This window comes from Eriocheir sinensis, chromosome 35 (genome assembly GCF_024679095.1).
Source record: "Eriocheir sinensis breed Jianghai 21 chromosome 35, ASM2467909v1, whole genome shotgun sequence".
NCBI classification, from domain to species: Eukaryota; Metazoa; Arthropoda; class Malacostraca; order Decapoda; family Varunidae; genus Eriocheir; species Eriocheir sinensis.
Genome location: NC_066543.1, coordinates 15,813,677 through 15,841,228, shown reverse-complemented (window position 1 = coordinate 15,841,228; position 27,552 = coordinate 15,813,677). Strand labels below are relative to the sequence as shown.

General features: G+C 44.8%; 1 protein-coding gene across 2 annotated transcripts in view; it reads right to left on the bottom strand.

The window, feature by feature from the left end:
- The window catches only part of LOC127007487 (zwei Ig domain protein zig-8-like), a 104,692-nt gene extending 77,336 nt beyond the window's left edge, over nt 1–27,356 (bottom strand). The window contains exon 1 of one of the 2 annotated variants that reach the window (XR_007760271.1): nt 13,134–18,235. Coding sequence is in view for 1 of the 2 variants with exons in the window: in XM_050878571.1 (XP_050734528.1) it covers nt 26,188–26,266 (79 nt within the window). In the remaining variant the exon portion in view is untranslated. Of the gene's footprint in view, nt 1–13,133; nt 18,236–26,187 lie in introns of those variants that run through there. The other variant, XM_050878571.1, reaches the window with a different exon arrangement.
- Between the last annotated feature and the right edge of the window lie 196 nt (nt 27,357–27,552).

Genomic DNA, 27,552 nt, shown 5'->3' with positions numbered 1-27,552 from the left:
AACAACATCCCCAAAGCATTTAAAAGGTGAATGTTTTTGTTTAGTCTGATGGCGTCCAACTTGTAACCGAATCCAGATAAGGCCGAGTAATGATTTTAATGAGAGCGTCGTGTCAACAGAGTAATATGAGATGCAATGAGAGAGAGGAGAGGAGAGAGAGAGAGAGAGAGAGAGAGAGAGAGAGAGAGAGAGAGAGAGAGAGAGAGAGAGAGAGAGAGAGAGAGAGAGAGAGAGAGAGAGAGAGAGAAAGGGGGTGTGAGGGGAGAGATAATATGTGACAGAGGGATGGTAGATGAAGGAACAGACAGCAACACACCGAATAGTCAGCCTAACACACACACTACTTGACATAACATTATTACGCCAATGAGTGCAGGGCCTCCAAAGCATAACACACTGTTGTTTGCCTTTATGGGGGAAAATTTGCCGCTGTGTGTTAGTGAAGCAACGAGTGAATGTGTGTGTGTGAGTGTGAGCCCTGACGCGGTGATTGACGACCACCGCCATCACTTGTACCATAACGATTAATATGACTACTACTGTTGATGCTGCTACCACTGTAACGACGACTACTACTACTACTACTACTACTACAAAACTACTGACTATTTATGCTACTGACTGCTACCACTTTAAATAACTACTCCTACAAGTACAAAAAACACAACAGCAACAAAAACAATTACTACTACTACTACTACTACTACTACTACTACTACTATCACCACCACCATCATCCTCACAACCAACAACAACAACAACAACAACAAAACTAATAATATCTCATGCACACGACTCTCTCTCTCTCTCTCTCTCTCTCTCTCTCTCTCTCTCTCTCTCTCTCTCTCTCTCTCTCTCTCTCTCTCTCTCTCTCTCTCTCTCTCTCTCTCTCTCTCTCTCTCTCACGCCACACACACAGTCACTTAAAAATCATGGTCTCCACTTACAAGTCAAACAGTCACCATTCTTATTCTCTCCCTCCTCCTCACCTTACCCCCTCCACCCTTCCCTTCCCTCCCCTTCCCCCCAATCCCCCCCCCCCTTGCCCACGAGTCTTCCCTGCCTTGTCGTGGTGGCTGCGGCTCGACTCTCACGCCTCAGATGTTTGTAGTAGTTAAAATAGCATGAATAAATTTGCCACCTAATTAATGAGAGCTAATTAGAATGAGAAAATGCAGGTGGAGCGACGATTTAACCTACGCAAGAGAGAGAGAGAGAGAGAGAGAGAGAGAGAGAGAGAGAGAGAGAGAGAGAGAGAGAGAGAGAGAGAGAGAGAGAGAGAGAGAGAGAGAGAGAGAGAGAGAGAGAGAGAGAGAGAGAGAGAGAGAGAGAGAGAGAGAGAGAGAGAGAGAGATGCCCAAGTTTCCATGAGAGTCCTTTTGTGGCTCACGTGGGAGGCGGAGGAGGAGGAGAGCGAGGAGGAGGAGGAGGAGGAGGAGGAGGAGAAGAGCGAGAAGATGGAAGAGAAGAACGAGAACCAGAGCAAAAGAAAGAAGACGGAGATTAAGAAGAAGAAGAAGAAGAAGAAGAAGAAGAAGAAGAAGAAGAAGAAGAAGAAGAAGAAGAAGAAGAAGAAGAAGAAGAAGAAGAAGAAGAAGAAGGACAACTCAAGAGACATACTGCATAAACATAGAGAGAAAAAGAACGAGGTTGAAGGTTCAAGAGGGAGGGAAAAGGAGAGAGAGAGAGAGAGAGAGAGAGAGAGAGAGAGAGAGAGAGAGAGAGAGAGAGAGAGAGAGGGAGAGAGAGACAGAGAGAGAGAGTGAGAGAGAGAGAGACAGAGAGAGAGAGAGAGAGAGAGAGAGAGAGAGAGAGAGAGAGAGAGAGAGAGAGAGAGAGAGAGAGAGAGAGAGAGAGAGAGAGAGAGAGAGAGAGAGAGAGAGAGAGAGAGAGAGAGAGAGAGAGAGAGAGAGAGAGAGAGAGAGAGAGAGAGAGAGAGAGAGAGAGAGAGAGAGAGAGAGAGAGAGAGAGAGAGAGAGAGAGAGAGAGAGAGAGAGAGAGAGAGAGAGAGAGAGAACACACACACACACACACACACACACACACACACACACACACACACACACACACACACACACATACATATATTCTCCTCTGAAGTGAAATTTTATTATATTCTTGTCTACATCATATTTTATTTTCATTGAAGATAAAAAGGATTTCCGAGGCGAGATAAAAATATTAATTAAAGCGTGTACATTTTGATGAATTAATGAAGAAACTTAAATTACACTGAGGGCGGAAGGGAGAGAAAGAAATAGCGAGAACGAGAGAGAGAGAGAGAGAGAGAGAGAAAGGTAGAAAATTAAAATAGACCAACAAAAGAATAAGACATAGTAAAATAGCAAAGTAATGGAACTCAAAAAAAAAAAGGCCAAATTATGAAAAGAAAATACACACACACACACACACACACACACACACACACACACACACACACACACACACACACACACACACACACACACACACACACAAACAACCCCACTTCCTCCTCACCCCCTCACCCTCCTTCCCTCCCCACTCCCCCTATCTTCCCCCCTCCCTCTACTCCTTCCTCCCACCCCAACGCAAACTACCCTTCTAACCCACTCCCTCCCTTCCCCTACCATTCCCAACTACCCTCCTTCTCTTCATCTACCCTCCCCCTCTTCCTCCTTCCCCTTCCACCCCCTCCATCATCTCTCCCCACATACACACATCTTCCCCCCTCCCCCTCCCCGTTTCAACCCCCTACTCCCCCTCCCCCTCTACACGCTAACGCACGGGGATCGCTAAATATAAAAAAGTAATAATAAAAATGCAGAGCGACAATCAGCTTGCATCAGACTCGAACGCGTGCAATTGGATCCGCTTAAACCCACACACTGTTCGCGGTGGTGGTGGTGGTGGTGGTGGTGGTGGTGAATAAACTTTCCCTTTTCCCATTCTTCCACCTCCCAAAATCTCTTCCTCTTTAACCCCTTACTTCCCCCTCCTCTTCCTCTTCTTCTTCCTCCTCTTCTATCCTCTTTCTCTTTCCCCGTTCTTTCACCTCCCTAAATCTCCCCCTCTTTAACCCCTTACTTCCCCCTCCTCTTCCTCTTCTTCTCCTCCTCTTCTATCCTTCACCTTATCGTCTTTCCTCTCCCTCTCTCCTTTTCTCCATCCATATTTCCCTTTCCCTTTTCTCTCTCTCTCCTCCATCACCAAATTTCCTCTCTTCTCTCCTTCACCTCAATATCTTTAGTCTCCTTTCCTTTCCTTCACCTCAACTTCTTCCTCCTCCTTTCCTTTCCTTTCCTTTCCTTTCCTTCATCCCTAGTTCCCCCTCCCCCCTCAATCCTTCATCTCCAACTTTTCCCTCCGCTCTCCTTCAGGTCAACTTATCCATCTTCTTTCTTCCATCCCAATTCCCCCTACCTCCCTCCTCCACCCCCAACTTTCCCCTCCCTTCTTCTTCCCCCAATGCATTCCCCATCTTCTTCCCCCTCTGTCCTCACCCCAAGAGTCGTGTTCTTGACTAAATATGTGTTTGCAGCGGACGTAACAAGAGTAACTAAAACGAATAAGTTTAAACCAGGATAGTTTTGTAATGTAACGCAGAGCAATTCAATTAGTGGTAACATTTATAACAGAAAAGAACGAAAACAAGTAACAAGACAGGACGACAGAACCTAATACAGGGCTGCTTTGTAACGAACCGCAGGGAAATTTGCAGTAACGTTAGCAAGGGAGAGAGTAAAAATGTAACAAGATAGAAAAATGGAACGTTGAACAAGGGAGTCCGTAGTAACATTGATAACAGGAAAGGACGAAAATAAATAACAAAATTGGACGGTAGAACGTAGCCCAGGATAGCTTTGTTACGTAGCGCAAGGCAATTCGTAGTAACAAATAACATCAAGAACAGGAAAGAACGAAAATAAGTCACAAGATACGAGAATAGAACGTAACTCATGGCGGCAATCTGTAGTAACGTTAACACTAGGAAAGTAAACAGTAAAAGGGTCAGATGAAAATTTAAGTCTTACCCAAGATACACAGTTATCCGTACCTCAAGGACTAAATGATACGGATATGAGCACCGAGGCCACGCGCAGTTGTAGAGTAAGCGCTCAAAACAACATGAAGAACACTGCTGTGGTTAGTCCGTCTCACCCACAGTCAAATATATCGTACCACCAGGCAATCCAGCACAGCCCTCACCTCAATTATATATTAATAGAGAGCGGGGCGCGTGATGTAGTGAGCTATAATATTATAATTAACGCCCCAACCTTTCCTCGCCCGGCGGATCATTGCCATAACGCGGGAGAATGCGGGGATAAATAATAATACGGCGTCGAGTTAACGTCACATTATACCTCGAAGAAAAAAATGGGATGGGGAGTAAAATAACGTGGCCAACGAAGCTACGAGGGAAGGGGAAGCAATGAGCGTGAGGCACAGTAAAGTAACCTGCCCAACGGAGCTACGAGGGAATGGGAAGGAAGCAATGAGCGTGAGGCACAGTAAAGTAACCTGCCCAACGGAGCTACGAGGGAATGGGAAAAAAGATAGTGATGGAGAGTAACAGGATCTAGGAGAGAACAGGAAGAAAATAATGTGATGGGAAGTAAAGTAGAATGATTAACGGAGCTACGAGATAAGAGGAAGGAAAGAGTGTGATGGAGAGTAACAGGAGCTAGGAAGGAACAGGAGGGAAAGAATGTGAAGGAAAGTAAAGTAACACAACATTATACCTCGAAGAAAAGAAGGTGATTCAGAGTTGAGTAAAGTGGCCTCTTAAATGAGATAGGAAGAAAATGCCAACCCATGCAATAAGACAGAAGACAGTAAAGAAAATGAAGAAAAATATTAGGAATTATTATCAAACACACACACACACACACACACACACACACACACACACACACACACACACACACACACACACACACACACACACCTTTCCCTTCCCTCACACACAAAAACACACTTTTCATCCCACTTATCACACACTCCCTCCCAGTTCTTTCCTCACACCCACTCCCACTTTTTCCCCTGGTCTCTCATTACTCACCTCACCTCACCTCACCTTAACTCACCTCACCTCACCTCATCTCACCTCACCTAACCAAGTCTCACGTGCGTATAACTTTAACACAGGAAAATGTAATTGAACTGAAGTGACGAATGCAACTCAATGAAACAAAAGATATTGTGTGTGATACAATACAAAGTAATAATGGGAGAGCATATGAAACAGAATAAAAAGCCGAATTTTACCCTTGCTGAATATAAAGCGGAGCGTGTAAAAACAATATAGCGTTAAAATAATAAAATAACAATGATGAAAATAATGATAATAATAATATAGTAGTAGTAGTAGTAGTAGTAGTAGTAGTAGTAGTAGTAGTAGTAGTAGTAGTAGTAGTAGTAGTAGTAGTAGTAGTAGTAGTAGTAAAAGTGGTCAAACGTCAAACAGGTGGCGTATGCGGATGACCTCACCGGGGTAGGGAAGTCTGCAGACCTCAGAAAATGGTGGGACCTCGTCAATGAAGACGGCCCTAAAATAAAGGGTACCATCCCAACGCCACTAAGTCTGTGGTGACTGTGAAACCAGAGGCATACGATCGGGCCAAAACCGCATTCCAGTGACTGGTGAAAGACACCTCGGGGCAGCCATTGGAACAGCTGAATACAGAATCGAATATGTGAAAACAGCTGGGAGTCCGAATTGCAGAGGCTGAGCGAGATCGCCAAAACAGAACAGCAGGCAGCCTACGCAGCATTTACGTACGGTGTCAAGCATAAATGGAACTACCTCATGAGGACAGTTCCTGATGTTGCTCCGTTACTAAAACCTCTGGAAGATGCTATCAGAAACACCTTCATACCTGCGATAGCAAATGGTAGATGCCCCAGTGACCAGGAGCGAAGGTTGCTGGAGTTGCCGCCAAGAATGGGTGGGCTCGGCATCACAAACCCGCAAAATCTGGCAGTCTGAATTCGAGAACTCACTCCGAATCACAGCCTCTTTGACCGGATACATTATCGACCAAAATGAAAGGGGAGAAGACAACCCTCAGGAAATTATGTCACTAAGGAATGAGATCTCCAAGAACCGAGAAGGAAAACTGAGACACTCTGAGTGACCTAATAAGAAAACTCCCGAAAGACACAAGAAGGAGGACGGATATAGCACAGGAAGTGGGCGCTTCGAACTAGCTAACCAAACTACCTATCAGGACAAAAGGCTTCAACATAAACAAGAAAGAATTCACAGATGGCCTTGCCCTGAGGTATGGCTGGCCAGTGGATGGGCTCCCAAACATGTGTAACTGTGGCTCACCCTTCAACCAAAACCATGCCATGACATGTAAGACAGGAGGCTTCGTCTACATGAGACATGACGAAGTGAGAGACGTGACAGCTCAGATGCTGAAAAAAGTTTGTCATGAAGTGACCGTGGAGCCCATGCTCCCTCCTCTGCAAGGCGAACACTTCGCCAGACGCACCGCTAATGATTCGAACGAAGCACGAGTGGATGTTAGCGCCAGAGGGTTTTGGACTCGTGGGCAAAGGGTGTATTTTGACATAAGGATCTTTGATTCTATGGCCCATTGCCATTGAGACCTGATCTTCAATCCAGCCCACAGAAGAAATGAACAAGAGAAAAACAGAGCGTATGAAGAAAGAATACAGAATATGGACAAGGGCTCCTTCACCCCGCTAGTATTCACAACGTCGGGAGGGAAGGGACCAAAGGGCGCAGAGCTTATACGCAAGACTCGCCGAAACACTGGCGGATAAGAAACAGCAGCCGAGAAGCAGTGTGGTCGCCTGGATGAGATGCAGGACGTCCTTCTCCCTCCAGAGATCAGCCTTGGTCTGCCTCGAGAGGAACCAGGTCACCTGCTCCCAAAACCACCCACATGGCCGACCTGGACTTTGAGGCGACGGTGGTTGATAGTCGTATCAACCACAAACTCTGTTAGCTTAAGAACAATATGTTTAATAATGTTTGTAATACTAAATAAAGATGGTTGTCGGCCACAGTCATTGGCGGGCTGGGGCCAATGAATTGATTTGTGAAAAGATCTCTCACATGAGAAGAAAAAAAAAAGCTCATTTATCACTGTCCCTGACAATACTAAAAATAATAACAACAACAACAATAATAATAATAATAATAATAATAATAATAATAATAATAATAATAATAATAATAATAATAATAATAATAATAATAATAATAATAATAATGATGATAATAATAATGATATGAATGATTCCCTCGCCCACACCCCCGCCAGCCGCGTCACCGCCCCTCCCAACCACCAATGACGGCAATAACAAAAGTCAAAACAAGTTGAATGACACTACCCAGCGGCACAACACATCACACACGGCCCAACGCAACACACCGCGCACAACACCCCTCGCAACACGCTTACGCAACACACCTCGCAACACACCAGCACAACACACCTCGACACAACACAACCCCTCCCCCCCTCAACACACCTCGCAACACACCTCACACAACACAGCACCTCGCACAGCACACATCAATACAACACAACCCCTGAAACACGCCTCGCACAACACCGCCTCCGCAACACACCTCAATACGACACAGCTCTGCGCAACACATTTCTCAGAACAACGCAAAAAACCCCGCCACATAAAACCTCTTAGCATCAAGCACACGGAAAGATTATTAAGAGTGCAACACAATATCTCTCTCTCTCTCTCTCTCTCTCTCTCTCTCTCTCTCTCTCTCTCTGCGTGTCAGGCAAAGCGTAGATATGAAGAAAACATTGCAGCCAACTGTAAAAATAATCCGAAATCCTTCTTCAGTTATATAAACAATAGGAAAGCGATCAAAAGTGGAACAAACCTTTAACAGTGACGGTGTACTAGTGACTGGCAGCCAACACGTTGCAAACCTCTTAAACAATTACTTTTTCTCGGTGTTTAATACTAGCTGTCCTCCCACCACTACCACCAATACCAGTGACGACAACAGCACTAACGTAAATCTTGAGCATGCATTGCCTAACTTTGCAATAAATAGACCTACCGATGAAGTCCTTAAAGCTCTCCAATCCCTTAAAATAAATAAAAGTCCCGGATTCAATATTTCCTTGCGATAAGCCATCGTCCCTTCTGATTGCAAAAAGGCTATCGTGACACCGACTTTTAAGAAAGGAGACAAAAAAAAATACTAGGTAATTACAGGCCCATTAGTTTAAATTCAGTTGAAGGTAAGCTAATCGATAGCATAATTAGAGACAAAATTGTGAGTTACCTTGAAAGCCACTCATTAATTGGGGATTCACAACATGGCTCCCGTAACAAAAGATCCTGCCTATCAAACCTATTACCTCTTATAACGAACTCTTCTCAGTTTATGACGTAACCAGATCATTGGACATAGTCTATCTTGATTTCCAGAAAGCGTTTGATAAAGTCCCACATCACAAATTACTTAATAAATTAAAGCAAATAGGTAGTGACGGTTAAGTACACCAATGGATCGCGAATTAGTTGAGCGACAGACAACAAAGAGTGGTGATTGACGGGCGCCAGTCACTAGTGGCGTCCCTCAGGGCTCGGTTCTTGGCCCAGTGCTCTTCATTATTTACATCAACGATGTGGATGTTGGACTCAATAATCCAGTGGCGGATCCAGCTTCAGGTGAAGGGCGATGCTGATATACAAGATGGGCGCCATACCATACCATATTATATATATATATATATATATATATATATATATATATATATATATATATATATATATATATATATATATATATATATATATATATATATATATATATATATATATATATATATATATATATATATATATATATATATATATATATATATATATATATATATATATATATATATATATATATATATATATATATATATATATATATATATATATATATATATATATATATACATTTGCCTATTTATTGTTTAATATTCACATATCTACATACTAAAGAAAGAAAGCAAAATTTGAATCCACCAAATCCATCTGGCGCCGCTTGGCGCACACCATGCAAAGGACATTGCTAAATTAGAAGGTGTTCAGCGTCGGGCAACAAAAATGATCCCTTCCTTGCGCAACAAATCCTACGAAGAAAACCTTTCCACCCTTAACATGTTGTCTCATGAGAAACGTCGCCTCAGAGGAAAACTAATCGAATGTTTTAAAATACTTAATGGTTTCACGAATGTGGACAAATCAAAATTGTTTATGATCGATGACACTTTTCGAACGAGGAACAATGGCACAAAACTCAAATGTAGACAAGTAAATTCAGACTGCACCAAATTTTTCTTCAACAACGTTGTAGCGCGAGAATGGAATAAGCTCCCACCGTCAGTGGTCCAGTGTAACACGATTGACTCCTTTATAAACAAGCTCGACCGTCACTTCCTTCAACTTATATTAGCTAGAGTTGAAATGCAACGTTTTGGAGCCATCTGATTAATGTAGAATCACTTAGATTTCAGGATAGACCACCTAGTCTGGACCATGGGGTCTGTGTGGTCTGGTCTTCTATGTAAATCTCTCTCTCTCTCTCTCTCTCTCTCTCTCTCTCTCTCTCTCTCTCTCTCTCTCTCTCTCTCTCTCTCTCTCTCTCTCTCTCTCTCTCTCTCGCAGGTGGCCGCGTAAGGTAAGACCGCGGGAATCTGACACAAGCGGGAACAGTGAAGGAGATGGAGGAGGAAGAGGAAGAGGAGGCGGAAGAGGAGGAAGAGGAAGAGGAGGAAGAGGAGGAGGAGGAGGAGGAGGAGGGGGTGAAATACTGAGAGGAGTAAAGAGAGAGATGAAGCTGTAAGGGTGAATAAGGAGGAGGAACAAGAGGAGGGAGTGGAGGCAGGAGAGGAAGGGAGGAAGATGAAGGAGGGAAGGGAAAAAAAGAGGATGATGGAGGGGACGGAGGAGGAGGAGGAGGAAATGCAAGTAAAGGAGTGTGTGTCAGTAGTGAGAACGTGTGCTGTGTGTGTGTGTGTGTGTGTGTGTGTGTGTGGGTGTTTTTGAGAGAGAGCAGACAGAGGAGAAAATTAATATAAAAGCAAGCATGAAGTTTATGAATATACGTGTATTTATGTGTGCACGTGTGTGTGTGTATGAAAAATATTATTGAAAGAGATCAGAATGTAATTTGAATAATCCCCTTCCTCTCTCTCTCTCTCTCTCTCTCTCTCTCTCTCTCTCTCTCTCACACACACACACACACACACACACACTCTCTCTCTCTCTCTAATCTCTCTCTCTCTCTAACTCTAACCTAACCACACACACACACACACACACACACACACACACACACACACACACACACACACACACACACACAGGTAAATGAACGTGATGTGTGAGCCGGTGCAAGCGTAAAAGACGAGCAGATAAAGGGAAGGTAAAACAAAAAGCGACCCACATCACTTCACCGACACACAGACAGACGAACAGACAGACAGACAGACCGAACAAATGGGGAAGACAAACACGGTAATATAAAAGGGGAGTGAAGGGAAGCGCGTCGTGACAGCAAAGGAAAAAATAAGCTAAATAGACACGGACGAGCAGTTCCAAGCACGAACACGGACAAACGGACATAGTAAATAAGAAATAAAGGGATAAAAATAACGAGTGGAAGCTAAAATATATGCATGTATGAGAGAGAGAGAGAGAGAGAGAGAGAGAGAGAGAGAGAGAGAGAGAGAGAGAGAGAGAGAGAGAGAGAGAGAGAGAGAGAGAGAGAGAGAGAGAGAGAGAGAGAGAGAGAGAGAGAGAGAGAGAGAGAGAGAGTGAAAATATGCTAACGAGCCTGGCGTATACTCAGCGAAAGAAGGAAGGGAAGAATCTTAATGTGTGTGTGTGTGTGTGTGTGTGTGTGTGTGTGTGTGTGTGTGTGTGTGTGTGTGTGTGTGTGTGTGTGTGTGTGTGTGTATAGGCGGCAGTGGAGGTCATACTGAGGCGAGTGAGAGGGAGAGAGAGTGAAGGGAGACGAAACTTGTATTTCCTCATATATTTCGCGAATCTTTTCCGTTTCATTGTTTTTATTCCTTCTGTGATTGTTATTTCTCTTCCTCTCGCTCGCAATCTTCCTCCTCCTCCTCCTCCTCCTCCTCCTCTTATTCGATGCTATCCTCCTCCCTCCCTCCGCTTCCTACGCCTCTTCCACTTATTCGACGCCATACTCCTCCACCACCTTCTCCTCCTCCTCCTCTTTTCTTTTCTCAATTTCTCCAACTTCTTCTCCTTCTCCATCTCCTCGTGTCTTTTTCCAATTTCCCCAACTTCTCCTCCTCCTCCTCCTCCTCCATCTCCTCCTGTCCTACACACTCCTGCCTCCCTCCCTCCCTGTTTCCTCCTCCTCCTTCTCCTCCTCATATCCCATCCGCAGCTCTCCTCCTCCTCCTCCTCCTCCTCCTTTCCCTTCATATCAAGGTCTCCTCTCTTCCCATTTGTTTCTTTCGCCCATTACTCCCCAGCAATCCCTTCCTAAGTTACCCTATTTCTCCCATACGTCTCTCTCTCTCTCTCTCTCTCTCTCTCTCTCTCTCTCTCTCCCCCCCCCCCCCCAATACGCCTACAATCTGATACCCTACATCCCTGCAGCCAACCCATATAAATGCCTCTTTGTTTGCCTTCCATACAGAGCTTCCTCCGTGTATCAAAGGGAAGCATAAAGAGGAAACACAAAACGAGAAGCAAAGGTTACGGAGTGGTGTATTTTTTTATATTTTTTTATGTTCGGTTACGACTTTTATGGAGTGGCAACAGAGTACCCGCGGGACACAAGTTGGCTGGGCTGAATTGCATGGACTGACTGACTGACTGACTGGCTGACTGGCTGGTTGGACTCACGCTTTTATCGATAATTTGGGATTCTTTTACTGCTCTCATATTTCAGAGTGGATAGATTACTTTTTACCATTCATTCTCGACTTAAGTTTTTTTTTTACATTTTCATTTTATTTTCGTACTTCTCTTACATTATATTTTTCTGGGTGGGTGTAGAATTTTATGAGTTTTTTTTCTCTCTCCGATTTTTGGTCTTCTGAATTACCTTGCTATTATCATCCATTTTGGGGTGAGTAAAATTTTTCCTCGTCTATTCAGTGGTGAAATCGTCTCTCTCTCTCTCTCTCTCTCTCTCTCTCTCTCTCTCTCTCTCTCTCTCTCTCTCTCTCTCTCTCTCTCTCTCTCTCTCTCTCTCTCTCTCTCTCTCTCTCTCTCTCTCTCTCTCAGTGTGTGTGTGTGTGTGTGTAAAGCCAGGTAGACACATGCAAACAGAACACCGTATCGTAACAAGGACGTGTAGAGCTAAGATACGCGTAACAAGGTGAGGAAATACTGAGTTCGTAACCGGTCCTCGTCGTGTCGTGAACTTTCTTGCGTCCTACCTCGCTCAGTCAGTCAGTCCGTGTTTGGAGGCTGTACGTTCTTAGCTATTTTGTGTCAATTTCTATCCTATGGTTTGGGTGTTTTGCATCCCACAATAAGAGTCCATCGATACTTGCCTTTTATATAGTCTAATAATCTATCTATTATATCTATTAAACATTCGATCCTCCACTTCGGTACCCCGACTCATCCACCAAGCACTTAATACAGATGCAATACCTTTACTCCTCCTCCATCTACCCACCTAACCACCAACCAGTACCCAAACCACCACCAAACAATACCCAAATCACCACACACACACAATACCCGCATCACACACACACACACACACACAATACCCCAACCTACACACCCAACACCCAACCACCACCACCACACACCCTCTCCCTTCCACACCATATCCACAAACACACTTACATCTCACATTACCTGAGCTCAAAACCTGTCTCCTGCTTCCATCTACCTACCTACACGCAACTACACACCCACATATATCCCTCAGTGCCCCAACCTCGCCCCATCCTAACAGCAAGCAGTTAAGCCTAAGCCCCATTCATTAGACGGACCCAGCCAGCCAGCCATGCAACCCAGCTACCCACAGTCACTCCCCCCTATACCCAGCCCGGCCAGCCACTCCCCCAGCCAGTCAGTCAGCCAGCGACGTGCGGTCCAAACACTCCTACCGTCTCCGGCACTCGCACGAAGGTATTATTACTCACGCGGATTTGGGGCCGAGACGAGCAACAGGCGGCCACCAGCTGATTTACGGCGAGAGGCTGTCACGGGATATTGAAACGGCGAAGGCTCTCAGTGTGTGTGTGTGTGTGTGTGTGTGTGTGTGTAGCCGGTGGGTGCTTCTTCAAGGAGAGGGGGGGTAGAATGAATGGGGAAGGGAGGAGATGGGAATGGAAAGGATGGAGAAGGAAAGGAAAAGGGAAATGAGGAAGGGATGGAAAGGGAAAGGTAGGGGAAGAAAAGGGTGATGGAAGGGAATTAAAGGGAAGAAAAAGGGAGGCAAGGAAAAACAAAATGAGAGAGAGGAAGGATAATGGAAGGAGAAGTGAAGTAAAAATAAATGGGGAAGGAAAGAGAAGAAAAAGGAAAGCAAGGAAATATAAGATGAGAGAGAGGAAGGATAATGGAAGGAGAAAGGAAGTAAAAAAAAAAGAGGAGGGGAGAAGGAAGAGGAGGAACGAATATTGTGAGACGTGTATGCAAGGTCCTCCTACAAGTCTGTGTTAGGGGGACAGGAGAGAGGGAGAAGGGAAGACAAGGGAGTGGGCTGAGGAGGCGGAGTAGAACAGGAATGGGGAATATTTGGGCCGTAAGGTGTGTGTGGCCGTCTTGTCTCACAGGGACGCGAGGGGACGGGGAGAGGTGGAGAGGTAAAAGAAGGTGGAGAGGGGAAGGGGGTAAGGGGAAGGTGGGATGTATCATGAATCTTATCACGGGAGAAGAGGAATTGGAGAGACAAGATAATCGTACAAGTGATAAGGAAGGAGAGAAAAGGAGCCATGGAAACATAGAAAGGCAGGCAACAGAAAACCTTTTGGCTCATTTCGAAGCTGCCCGCTCTGGTGGTTTAAATCTACTCGACAGACACTTCAGGGCCTACCGAGCAGATGCAAGCACCTTGATACGCACGCCTAGCTTACTCCTGACGCAACTAAGTAACAGTTGATGCCATTTTTAAAACAGCTGATGGTTTTCGCTTTTTTTCTGCAGGAAAGGTTGTTTCAGTGGCGGATGACTCGGTTTGAAAAGAAACTCCTACCAGTGTCTGTACTACACCGCCTTGCTTGATAAGTAGACCATTATTTCTATTTCTTGAGTTAGTTTGGAGCTCAAAGAACTTGGAGTGGAAGACGTTTCTGAACTTCTTTGGGTACTTGAAAACCTAAATTGTACCTCCACGTAAGCGTCTCTTTCCCAGCGTAAAGAGATTAAGTCGTTTGAGTCGTTTTTTATACGGTTGAGTCCTTAAGGGCGGTATCATTTTCGTAGGGTTTCACTGAACCCTCAAATAACTCAATGTTCTTCTTGTAATTAGGGGACCAAAACTGCACTGCATATTCGAGGTGAGGTCTTACCATCGAGTTACATATTGATGGTATTAAGATTAAAAAAAGATGGCGCCACTATAAAACACTTGCCTACGCCATGACGGGCTGGGGCCGACTACCATCCAGTCCCCTCAATAAAGCTTACCGGCGCTATTGGCAGGCACGTAAAAAAAAATAAAAAAATAAAAAATAAAGAAGTCTTACACTCGAAGTTCCTCGCTATGAACCCGAGCATAGTACGTATAGACTTTAATAATCTTTCTTACAGTACTTTCTTTATGTTTCAGGTCCCTGCTGATGGTGACCCCAAGAAGGAATAGCCGGAAAATGAATCAGGTAGGAAAAGCTTGGGAGAAGAGGAAGGCACAGGAGAAAAGATTAAGCAGGAGGAAGTGGTATGAGTAGACAAGATAAAACGGTGAAGGGGAAGGGAGAGTAGAGTAGGGAGGGAGAAGAAGAGGGGAGAGAGGGAGAGCAATGCGGATAGGTCAATGAGATACCTTCAAGATTGGACGGGTTGAGAGGGGAGAGAGGGGAGATAAGGAGGATGGTTAGGAGGGAACAGGAGGAGGATGGAAGGAGGGAAGGAGAGGGGGCGAAGGAATGGGTCACGGGGATCAAATGCATTATATTACATTACAGAGGAGAGGATGAAAGAGGGGGGAGAGGGAGGGGAGGGAAAGGAGATGTTGGCAGTGGAGAAATGGATTAAAGAGCATAGTGAACGAATGGATGATAGGAGGAAGAGAACGGGAAAGAATGTCACTGAAGGAGAGAACAGAATAACAGAAATGAAAGGAGAGTACGAGAAAGGAAGGGCAGGGAAAAGAGTGAAGGAAAGAGGAGAGGAAATGGAAGGGAAAATGGAAATAAGAAAGTGAAGTTTAAGGAAGAAAGGAAAGATAGGGAAGAAAAAAAGAAGGAAAACGAAAGGAAAGGAAAAACGAGGGAAAATGAAAAGACTGAAAAAGAAGGGAAAAATTAGATAGGAAAAAAAGGAAAGGGAAGAGGAAAAAAAGGAAGGATATAGAAAATAATAATAGAAACGATGGAACGGACGAAAATAACAGGAAAAAGGAAGTAAAGTAAGGGAAAGGAAAAAGGAAGGAGAGGTGAGAAGAGAGACAGGAAGAAGAGGAGAACATAAGGAGAAGGAAGAGGATGAGCAGGAGGGCGAGTAGGAGGAGAAGGAAGACAGGAAGGAGGGAAGAGAAGGAGGAGGAGGAGGAGGAGGAGGAAGACAGGAAGGAGGGAAAAAGAAGAGGAAAACGAGGATGAGGACGAGGAAGAGGAGGAGAAGAATAACAAGGAGAAGAAGGAGAAGGAGAACGAGGAATAGAAGGACGAACAGAACAAGAAATAGAAGAACGAAGAAGACGAGGATGATAAATACTAGTAGATGGAGGAGAAGGAGGAAGAAGGCAGAAAACAATGAAAAAAAAAAAAAGCTATTAATAAAAGAGTTGAATCTGGTTACGAGTGGGGTTGGATTCCTAAAGTTGATGGAGTTAGATCACTTTGCCTGTGGGGGTTAGGTTACTGTTTTTCGGAGTCGAGTTGTTGTATTCGGTGGGGTTGGATGCGGTTACTGGAGCGGTTCGGGTTGGGTTATGAGGTCGGTGGGTAGGTGAGGGGCGGCCGAGTACAAATGTGAATAGACTGATATATTCACTCTACTGCTATGTGGCGCCCATTCATGAACAGGGCAGGATACGTTAGGTTAGGTTAGTTAGATTCCGCAGACACCTCACACAACGAAATTTCATATATAAATGGACAGACAAATAGATAGATAGATATAGACAGATAGACACAGGTAGATAGATTGATGAATAGATGGATATAGATTAATAATAATAGATATACATTGACTGATTTACACATACAAATAGAGATAGATAGATAGATATAGATACACAGATAGACAGATAGATGGACAGTTAGAGAGATGGATAAATGGATATAGTTTGATAGATATACACAGACAAATAAAAGAGACAAAGATAGATAGATAGCTGAATGGATAGATAGTTAGACAGAGAACGATTTTAGAAGGAAACGGATATCTGACTAATTAACGGAACGTCAAAATGTCATAAAAAAAAAAAACGCATTTTCGTCCACAGGAGTGAGACAGGTGCACTTCTGAAATTTTCCACAAAGGGAGAAGAGGAGACGGTGAAAGAAAAAAGGGTAAGAGGAGGAAAAGAAAGAGAAAGGCGAAGAGAGAATAAAACGGAGAATTAATAGAGGGGAAGGACGGAGAGACAGGTGCGGAGGAAAAGATGTCAGGAAAGAGAAAAGAGGAAGAAGAAAATAAAAGGAATGAAGTAGAAAAATTAGGAAAAACATGAGTGGGAAATAAGAAGATGGATGAAAAGGACCAAGAGAAAATGGAAGGAAAAAGACGAAGAAGAAGAAAATAAACTGCAAGAAGAAAAAGACAGAGAGAAAACATGAATAAGAAAGGCAGAAAAAACATGCGTAGAAAAGGAGAAACGGAAGAAAAAAGAGAAACAGAGACAGTGGAAAGAAAAAACGAAGAGGCAGAAGCAAACAAACAGCATGAAGACAGAAAAAGAAAAGTAAAAAAAAAAGAAACGAGAGGAAAGGAAAGAAAAAAAACATGAAAAGAGCAAAAGAGACAATGGAAGGAAAAAAACGAACAGGAAGACACAAACAGCATGAAGTATAAAGAAAAAGAAAGATAGAAAAAAACATAAGAGTGAAAGGGAGAACAGAATGGATGTAATAAATTCCTGGAATCATGAAGCTTAGAACGTACAGGTTTTGGCGGGACAGAGACAGGAGGAGGAGGAGAGAGTTAAGAGATGGAGGGAGGGGGTGGAGAGGAGAGGGAGGAGGGAGGTGGAGAGGGATAATGATGAACGGTGCATGGCGGAGCAAAGCAGGGAGGCGCAGAGGCAGCAGGAAGAGAAAGAGAAATAGATGAGACTGGAATTTAGTGGATAGTGGTGGCGGCGGAGGTGAGGCCAGGGACATACTCTCAAACATTTCAAGGCTCACACACCCACATTTGATAAGGCTTCCGTAGAGGTTGCGTTAGTATTTACATGATGAGTAGTTTTATGAGCCTAGTGTAAGTTGGACAAGGCTTCCACACATTCCAAGGCTTACACACCCACATTTGATAAGAATTCCGTAGAGGTTGCGTTAGTATTTACATGATGAGTAGTTTTATGAGCCTAGTGTAAGTTGGACAAGGCTTCCACACATCCCAAGGCTTACACACCCACATTTGATAAGAATTCCGTAGAGGTTCCGTTAGTATTTCCATGAAGGGTAGTTTGATTAGCCTAGTATAATTTGGACAAGGCCTCCGCACTTTTCAAGGCTTACACAATACACACCCAAATTTGATAAGGTTTCCGTAGAGGTTCTGTTATTATTTCCATGATGAGTATAGTTTTATGAGCCTTTTGATAGTTGGACAAGGCTTCTGAATACCATGAACGTCAAAACCCCTCAATGAGAACACGACTCCTCTCCTTTGCGGCCTTGGGAAAAAGTTGCTGTGAGAGCGTCTGAGATTGCAAGCTTCCGTATAGAGGCTGCGTTAGTACATCCCTTTGCTTTTTTGTCCGTATTCCTCTTACTTATTCATGTTTTCTGCCTTTTTTTTCTTCTTGCAGTTTATTTTCTTCTTTGTCGTCTTTTCCCTTCCATTTTTCCTTTTCCCATTTGTCTATTGGTCCTTTTCATCCATTTTCTTCTTTCCCACTCATGTTTTTTTCCCAGTTTTTTCTTCATTCCTTTTATTTTCTTCTTCCTCTTTGTTCTTTCCTTACATCATTTCCTCCTCACTTGTCTCATGGCTTTCTTCATCCACTTGTCTCTCGGTCCTTTTCATCCATTTTCTTCTTTCCCACTCATGTTTTTTTCCTGTTTTTTCTTCATTCCTTTTATTTTCTTCTTCCTCTTTGTTCTTTCCTTACATCATTTCCTCCTCACATGTCTCTTGGTCCTTTTCATCCATTTTCTTCTTTCCCACTCATGTTTTTTTCCATTTTTTTCTTCATTCCTTTTATTTTCTTCTTCCTCTTTGTTCCTTCCTTACATCATTTCCTTCTCATTCGTCACATGGCTCTCTTCATCCACTTCCACAATGGGCAGTTTCACGAGCCTAGTAATAGTTGGACAAGGCTTCAGCACCATGGACGTGAAAAGCCCTTATGGGAACCCGACTCCTTTCCTTTGTGGCCTTGGGAAATACTAGTTGCCGTGAGAGCCGAAAGCGTCTGAGAATGTGGACCCAGGATTGCAGGATGGAGGCAGAGCGAGCGGGAAGAGAAACAGAGGAAGGAAACAGGTATGTGGTAGGTCAGAGGGGAGGAGCAAGGCACAAAGACAAAGGAGAAGAGCAACAGGTGACAGGGAGATAAACATTAGACACCTGGACCCAGAAAGTCAGGAGGTAGGCATAGCGAGCGGGAAGAGAAACAGAGGAAGGAAACAGGTCGGTGGTAGGTCAGAGGGGAGCAACAGGTGACAGGGAGATAAACATTAGACAGCTGGAGATGACAAGAGGGTGTAAAGGAGGGCAACAGGTGACGAGAAGTAGCAGGAGAGTAACAGGAAGTGATGGTAACAGAGGAAGGACATTTGCAAGGGGATAAACAGAAACAGGAATAACATGGACGAAGAGGAGGGGAAAAAATAGAGATAGAGGAGGGTAAGAGAAGGAAGAGGGGAAAGAACGGAAGAGGAAGAGGAAGAGGAGGGTGGGGGAAGGAAACGAAAACAAAGGGTTGAGGAGGAGTTGGAGGATGGAAAAGGGGAAAGAGGGGAGGAGGAAGAAGGGGAGACAGATAAAGAGAGGAGCCAGGAGGATAAGAGGGGAGGAGGAAGTAGAGAAAAAGTAAAGCCCGGGAGAAGAGGGGAAAGAGAAGAGAACAAGGTGGAGAGAGGTAGGTGGAGGAGACAGAGGGAGGAAGAGAGTGGAAAAATAGTGGAGGAGAAAAGAGAGGAGGAAACGAGGGAAAGAAAGGAGGAGGAGGAAAGAAAACAGAGGGAGGGGAGGAAAAGAGGGGAGGAAAGAGGAGAAGGTATAAAAAGAGAAAAAGAAAAGAGGGGAAATAAGGGAAGGAGGAGGAAAGAAGGGAAAGCAGAAAGAGAAAGAGAGGGGAAGAAAGGGGAAGGAGGCAAAAAGAGAGGAGGAAAAGAGAGAAAGTAGGGGAGGAGGAGGAGGAAAGAAGAGAAGACAGATGGAGGAAAAGAGAGGAAAGGGGGAGGAAAAAAAGAGAAAGTAGCGGAGGAGGAGGAGGAAAGAAGAGAAGACAGGGAGGAAAAGAGAGGAAAGGGGGAGGAAAAAAAGAGAAAGTAGGGGAGGAAGAGGAGGAAAGAAGAGAAGACAGGGAGGAAAAGAGAGGAAAGGGGGAGGAAAAAAAGAGAAAGCAGGGAAGGAGGAGGAGGAGGAAAGAAGAGAAGAAAGAGGGAGGAAAAGAGAGGAAATCGGAGAGGAGGAGGTAAAGAGAGATGCCAGAGAGGGTAAGGGGAGGAGGTAATGGAAGAGGAGGAAGAAGAGTAGCCAGAGGGAGAAAGGGGAGGAGATAATGGGAGGAAACAGAGGGGAGGAGAGAGGGGAAAGGAGGAGGAAAGGGGAGGAAAGGGAAGCAAATACAAGATGAGGAGGAGGAGGAGGAGGAGGATTTTTTTTTTTTTACAACAAAGGAAACAGCTCAAGGGCACAAAAAAAGGAAACAATAATAAAAAAAATAAAAAAGCCCGCTACTCGCTAATAAGGAGGAGGAGGATTTTTTTTTTTTTTTTACAACAAAGAAGACAGCTCAAGGGCACAAAAAAAGGAAACAATAATAAAAAAAAAAGCCCGCTACTCGCTAATAAGGAGGAGGATGAGGATGCGGTGTGAGTTAAGGGGTTAGAGGAGGGAAGGGTTGAAGGGGAGGTGTGGGGGGGGGGGATAGAGAAGGTGGGAAGGGGGTAATTGCCTGGGCTTTACCGTGCAACATCCCTCAGATTCTGGTGCCTATCCAACCATCTGGACCCATGCCTTCCCCCCCTCCCTCCAACCCTCCCCTTCTTTCCCTTCTTCCTCCTCTGCACATATCTCTTTCCCCTCTTCTTTCCTCCTTCACTTTTCTCCTCTTCCTCCTCCCCTTCTTCCTCCTCTGCACATATCTCTTTCCCCTCTTCTTTCCTCCTTCACTTTTCTCCTCTTCCTCCTCCCCTTCTTCCTCCTCCCCTCTATCCCCTTCTCCATCCTCCAACTCTTCCTCAACCCTCCGTTTTCGTTTCCTTCCCTCACCCTCCTCCACTGCCTCTTCCCTTGTTTCCCCTCTGTCTTATTTATTTATCCTCCTCTCCCTCCTCTTCTTCCTCCTCCTCATCTCCCTGGTTATTATGCACGATGTTTTCCCTATCTTTATCCTCTCTTCTCTTTCCCTATCTTCGTATGCACCTATCTATACATAGCACCCTCTCCCATCACCCTTTTCATTCCCTTCTTCTTTTGTTGCTTCCCTATTCCTTTCTCCCCTTCCCCCTCTATATATACCACCCCATTCCTTCCCCTACCGGCATCTCGTATCATCCTAACCATTTCTTTCTTCTATTGTTTTTCTCTATCCCAATCTTCCCCTCCAACACCGGCATTTCACTATATGTTATCCTTTTCATTCCTCACCTCTAATGTTGTTGTTGTTGTTGTTGTTGTTGTTGTTGTTGTTGTTGTTTGTGTCCCTATATCCGCTTCCCCGCAATACATATCACCTCCTCCTACAAAGGCATTCCCAATCATTCTCATCATTCATTCCTTAATTTCTGTTGTTTCCGACTTTATACCAAAATCTCCTTCCCCCTCTGTATATTATCACCGCCCTCCTTGTATCTCCCATCATTCTTATCATTACTTATTTCTAATGTTTCTTCCTTATACCTGGCTTCCCCTCGCCCTCTGTAAGTAAAGTTTCATCACCCTCCTACCTTGCACCCCTTATCTTCTAGCGCGTACATTCCTCCCTTCTTCTGTTTCGTATTCTAATATTTCCTCCCTCCTTCAATCGCTCACTTGCCCTGAACTTTTCCTTTACTCCTTGCATTCCTCCTTCTCCTCCTTCTTCTCCTCCTTCTTCTTCTTCTTCTTCTTCTTTTTCTTCTTCTCCTCCTCCTCCTGCTCTTATATCCTTTCTTCCCTCCACAACACGCAAGCACCGAAACCCATCTCCTCCTCCTCCTCCTCCTCCTCCCCGGTTTCCTCTCCTTCCTTCTCCCCCTCCATTGTGGTAGTACTTTTCTCTGCCTGATTCATCCCCTCCCCCTCCCCCCAGCCCTCCATGACCCCCCTCCCCCCCAGCCCTCCACGACCCCCCCCCAGCCCCCCATGACCCACGAGTCCAACATTAAATCCCGCCCCCGTCCCCGCCCGCCCCTGCCTCCTTCCCTGCCCCCCAACCCACACATGCCGCTGTTAGTCATGACACACACACACACACACACACACACACATACACACTCTCACACTCTCTCTCTCTCTCTCTCTCTCTCTCTCTCTCTCTCTCTCTCTCTCTCTCTCTCTCTCTCTATGCCTCGCGCGTACTCATACATTTATTTCCTTGAAAGCATGAGGTCGTCAGCTGCACTCAGACTGCATAATTATGGTTTGTGTATGTGTGTGTGTGTGTGTGTGTGTGTGTGTGTGTGTGTGTGTGTGTGTGTGTGTGTGTGTGTGTGTGTGTGTGTGTGTGTGTGTGTGTGTGTGTGTGTGTGTGTGTGTGTGTGTGTGTGTGTGTGTGTGTGTGTGTGTGTGTGTGTAATAATTATTGTAATGCATTGCCTATTCTTTTTATCTTTTCCTCATATATTATTCTTTCATTTTCTCGTTCCTGGATTTTTTGATGGAAGGGCTGAGATATTGGTGGTACCGCGGAGCATATATATAAACACACACACACACACACACACACACACACACACACACACACACACACACACACACGCACACACGCGCATCACATGACACATTGAGGCAGTAAACAAAAAGAGGTTGTTTCGCTACACCATTGCATACTAACTGACGCAGTAACCACGATATACAGACTAATAACACACACACACACACACACACACACACACACACACACACACACACACACACACACACGAAGCTTGTATCATGTTGTACTGAGGCCCTTATGAAATAAAAAAAATTGTGTGTGTGTGTGTGTGTGTGTGTGTGTGTGTGTGTGTGTGTGAGAAAGACCACTTTAGTTTTTCAATCAATCATAAGAGAATAGCTAACACAAAAAAAGCACTCTACTCGCATTGGCTAGAGCTGTGTTTGTGTGATCAGTAAGAGGTAAAGTTACAAATAGTTCAACTCGGCAGCAAACCCCAAAGTCAGTCGCTAAAGTAAAGGCAAAGTTGGAGGCATACACTTCTTCCCTCTCCAGATCTCCCTTTCGCATGCCCTCCTCTCAATACATATTACCCCCAACTCCCCCCCCCACACACACACCAGCATCCTCTATCACAATTGCCATTCCTTACTTCTTCTGTTTCTTCCCTATCTTCTCTTATTCGCCCATCACCGCCCTCCTTGCATCTCCTATCACTCTAATAACCTCTCATAGCTCCTCATATGTAAAACAGGGACTTTTATAAGGGAAAGAAGAAAAGAAAAGAAAAGAAAGAAGAGAATAGAAAAGAAAGAAGAAAAGAAAGAAAGAGAACGTGGCGTGAAAGTGTTCTATGACTGTACGAATACAGTCATGTCGCTTCTTTAAAAAAAAAATAGCTGAAACACTTATGCATGTAACAAAAATCGCTATAAGTGTTTCAGCATTCGTACAGTCATATAAAACTTACACACCACGTAATCATTCTTTTCTTTTCTTTTCTTTTCTTCTTTTTTTTCATTCCCTTATAAGATTCCCTGTTTTAGTGACTTCATGCATGTAACAAAAATCGCTATGAGGTCACTAAAACACCGAATTCGTCCAGACACGGTAATTATGAGGCCCTCCACGAGACACAACGAGCGCGCGGTTAACGAGGGGAGAGGCTGTTATTCATCTCGTGATTTAAGCATAAATATAACGCGCTGTGCACCCACACGTGAATGATCCCTGTCAAAAACAATAACATTAGGGAAACAACATTGCGGTCGGCCGATATGTGCGTGTTATTTTCACCGAGGCAACGCGCTATGTCCGGCGTGCTATTACAGATGTTGATGTGGTGCCGCGCCTACGAGCTTGTTTGTCCGCACACTGATGACCCGACACACACACACACACACACACACACACAAACACCGACAATGAGTGACGTGAGCGTATCAACACGTATATAAATAAGAAAAGGAGTACGAAAATAAATAATACATAACCTATATTTACACACACACACACACACACACACACACACACACACACAAACACCGACAATGAGTGACGTGAGCGTATTAACACGAATATAAATAAGAAAAGGAGTACGAAAATAAATAATACATAACCTATATTTACACACACACACACACACACACACACACACACACACACACACACACACACACACACACACACACACACACACAGGAAAAATATCTAAGTATACCATATTCAAAACCAGCCTGCCCCCAGAGAAACGTGAATGAGGTTATGATGAAGGTGACTGTGTTGGTGATTCGGCCATGTGAGATCGGAATATGCAGCGGTGGTGTTGTCTCCGTGCAGAAAAGAAATAGTAGTAGAATAGAGAGAATTCAGAGGGAAGCGACAAACATGGTGCCAAGATTGAGGGAGATTACATATGAGGAGAGATTGGAAAGATTGGGTTTGTCTGCCATGGAGGAGAGAAGAGAAAGAGATCTGCTTGCGGTGTACAGGGCGAAGAAGGAAACGGAAACGATCGACAGAGATGACTTGCTTATATAGAACATTAAAAACCAGGAGGTAACGGTAAGAAATTGAGGAAGACAAAGTGCCTGAGGGATATATATAAAAAAAAACAGCTTTTTCACCTAGTATAACCTCGAGAAGCATGAATTTTAAACTAAACTTGACATAATGAGGTTTGAAGACGGGAAACCGGGAAATTTACCTCCCTTCATGTATGCCAAAACAATACACACACACACACACACACACACGCACACACACTCACACACACACACACACAACGGCAGGCGGTGGATGACGAGAGTGCTGGTGTGATGGTAATGACTGGCTAGTTGGAAGGTTGGGTGGATGGAATGCTGGGTGGTTGGGAGACGGTATGGGAAAGGCTGAGTAGCTGGTGGGGTGCTTGGGAGGGTTTGGGAGAGGTTGGGAGGATGTGAGAGGCTGGGTAGCTGGGAGGGTGTGAGAGGGTATTGAGGAGGCTGGGTGGCTGGTGGGGTGCTTGGGAGGGTTTGGAAGAGGCTGGGAGGGTGTGAGAGGGTACTGGAGAGGCTGTGTGGCTAGTGGGGTAGGGTGTGGGCGAGGAGGGGGGGAGGGGTAACTACCTTAATATTAAACCCGCCATTAGGACCGCGAGCAACGAGGTCACTGCGGCGCGGCTTGCCTGAGTCACCTGAGCCACACACAAATGCTCACCTTGACCTCCCGCCCTTAATGAGCCGCCAGGTGTTGTTGCCGTAAGATCTCTCTCTCTCTCTCTCTCTCTCTCTCTCTCTCTCTCTCTCTCTCTCTCTCTCTCTCTCTCTCTCTCTCTCTCTCTCTCTCTCTCTCTCTCTCTCTCTCTCTCTCTCTCTGTAGATGCATTAAAGCCAAATTAGTTTTTTATATATCTCTCTCTCTCTCTCTCTCTCTCAGTAAAACCTTAAAGACTAATTAGTTTTTATACTCTCTCTCTCTCTCTCTCTTACGATAATTAGGATTACTTTGCAGTGTAAGATTAAAATGTCCTCTTTCTCAGCGATCAGTAAACACGGTAATCACAATGGAATTACATTAACGCATTCTTTCCTTAACCAAATGAATAATAGAATCAAGATTACCTCCACCCATATATTTGCTATAATGTAAAAAGAAATAAAGCCAAGCGGCAGCGTGTAGCCAGGCGGCAGAACAGCCCGAGAAAAGAGTAATATTATTAGCCCGCCCTTCGCTTGAGAGAACGGCAGAATATACGCTAAAAGCAGAAGTTGGCCGGCGCCTCGTGAAATGGGCGAGTTCTTCCCACAAAACTAATAAAGAACACGCATTTAGACTCTCGCCGTGTTAGCTCTGTAAGGCCATGATGCTGTATAACTCGGAGGCTGCTAAGAACTAAGTATGTCAAAGTGGAAAACCTGGATGGCGCTAAAGTAAACCAAGATACTATAAAGTTAATTAAAAGTAATGTTATTCTTCCACCAGGCTATAAAGGCCAAACGCGCGCAAAACAAATGTAATTATATACAGCACACAGTTTGCATTTTGAAAGGATTGCAGAGCGAGGCCAACAGATAAATATACATAAGTGTTAGTCCTATATGTGAAGTTATCTTTAATAAGCCCAGATTAGCTTTTGCATGGATGGATGTGCGTGCGTGAGTGTGTATTTTTGCCACAGTCGTGTTTTCATTATCTTGGTCATGACAGGTTCATTAAAAAATAATCAGCAGAAATGACACGGGGCAAGACACGTCCGGAGACTTTACAGATTAAAAAAAAAAAAATAATAATAATAATAATCAAGAAATCGTGTGGAACGGTCAAGTCATTACACGGCCGTCAGCCTCACTCACCTGGGTCACAGTCCGCAGGGTGAGTCAAGGTAACCAGCACCACCAGCACCACCACCACGCCACGCCCCGGCCCCACCATCGTCCGTCAGCTCTGTGTCCTCGCGCCCTCGTCTCGCTCGCTCGCACTCCACAAAACTTCACTAAACAACGAGATTATACAATGTCTTCACATGGTTCCCTTCCTGCGGTGTGTGTGTGTGTGTGTGTGTGTGTGTGTGTGTGTGTGTGTGTGTGTGTGTGTGTGTGTGTGTCGCTCGCTCACACTCGAAGACTCTTCACTGGACAACAAAACTGAAATTATGATGTCTTCAAACGTTAACGTCCCTTTGTGTGTGTGTGTGTGTGTGTGTGTGTGTGTGTACCACGACCCCGGTGTAATGGTATTGTTAGTAGTAGAGGTGATAGTGGTGGTGGTGGTGGTGGTGGAGACTCGTGAGGTGTAGGCTGTGCGCGGAGGATGCCAGACCCGCGTGAGGCCAGCCGGTGACTGCAGCAACAGGCGGGCGCGACACGGCACGAGGGGCAGGAGGGAGAGCGAGAGGGCCACCAAGCAGCGCCGCGCACCCGTCCGCCCGTCAAAAGCCTCCTGCCTCCCCGCGTGGCATGGCATACGCAAGGCAGCATAACGCGGCAAGGCACAGCATGGCACGGGTACACAGTCGAGCCGGGAGCGGGGGAAGGACATGGCCGATATTCCGATATTCTCATAAACCATACACTCGTCCTTTTTTCCCTCATCGTTGAGTTTCGATAATCTTAGGCCCGGCAAATGTATCCGGAAATAAGATGAAGTAGCTAACTTTGACTTTACGGAAGAATAAAAATCCAGTGAACGAATGACCACCCAAACCGATCTGCCTGACTTTTATCCTCCATAACAACTAAAACTATATTGATAGGAAAAAAAATAACACACAATGCCCACGTGACTAAGAGATATCAATATAAACCCAATACAAGTATACGGTGGCTGAGTGGTCAGGGAGCGGGCGCAGTGTACTGGAGGACCCGGGTTCAAGCCACGCCCGCCGCTATACATGCTGACAATTTTCAATCAAAGCCGAGCGGTTGAAAACTATCTGTATGGTAATCTGAAGACCACCTATCAACCTCTCAACTCTACAGAGGAGCAGAGATGAGTTCCATGGGAGAGCATGAGGCGAAGTCTACCCGTGCAACACACCGAGGCAAAAAAAAAAAAACACGCACGTACATACAAACGCTTAAAAGAAAAAAATGGAAAAAAACCCGAGGCTGTAGCGCAAAGTATTTCTCATTTGTGTAATAGTTTCATTGGTCACAGGTGGGGGGCAGGGAAAGGGGGGGGGGATAGCGAGGTAGAAGGGGATGGGATGGGTCGAGAAG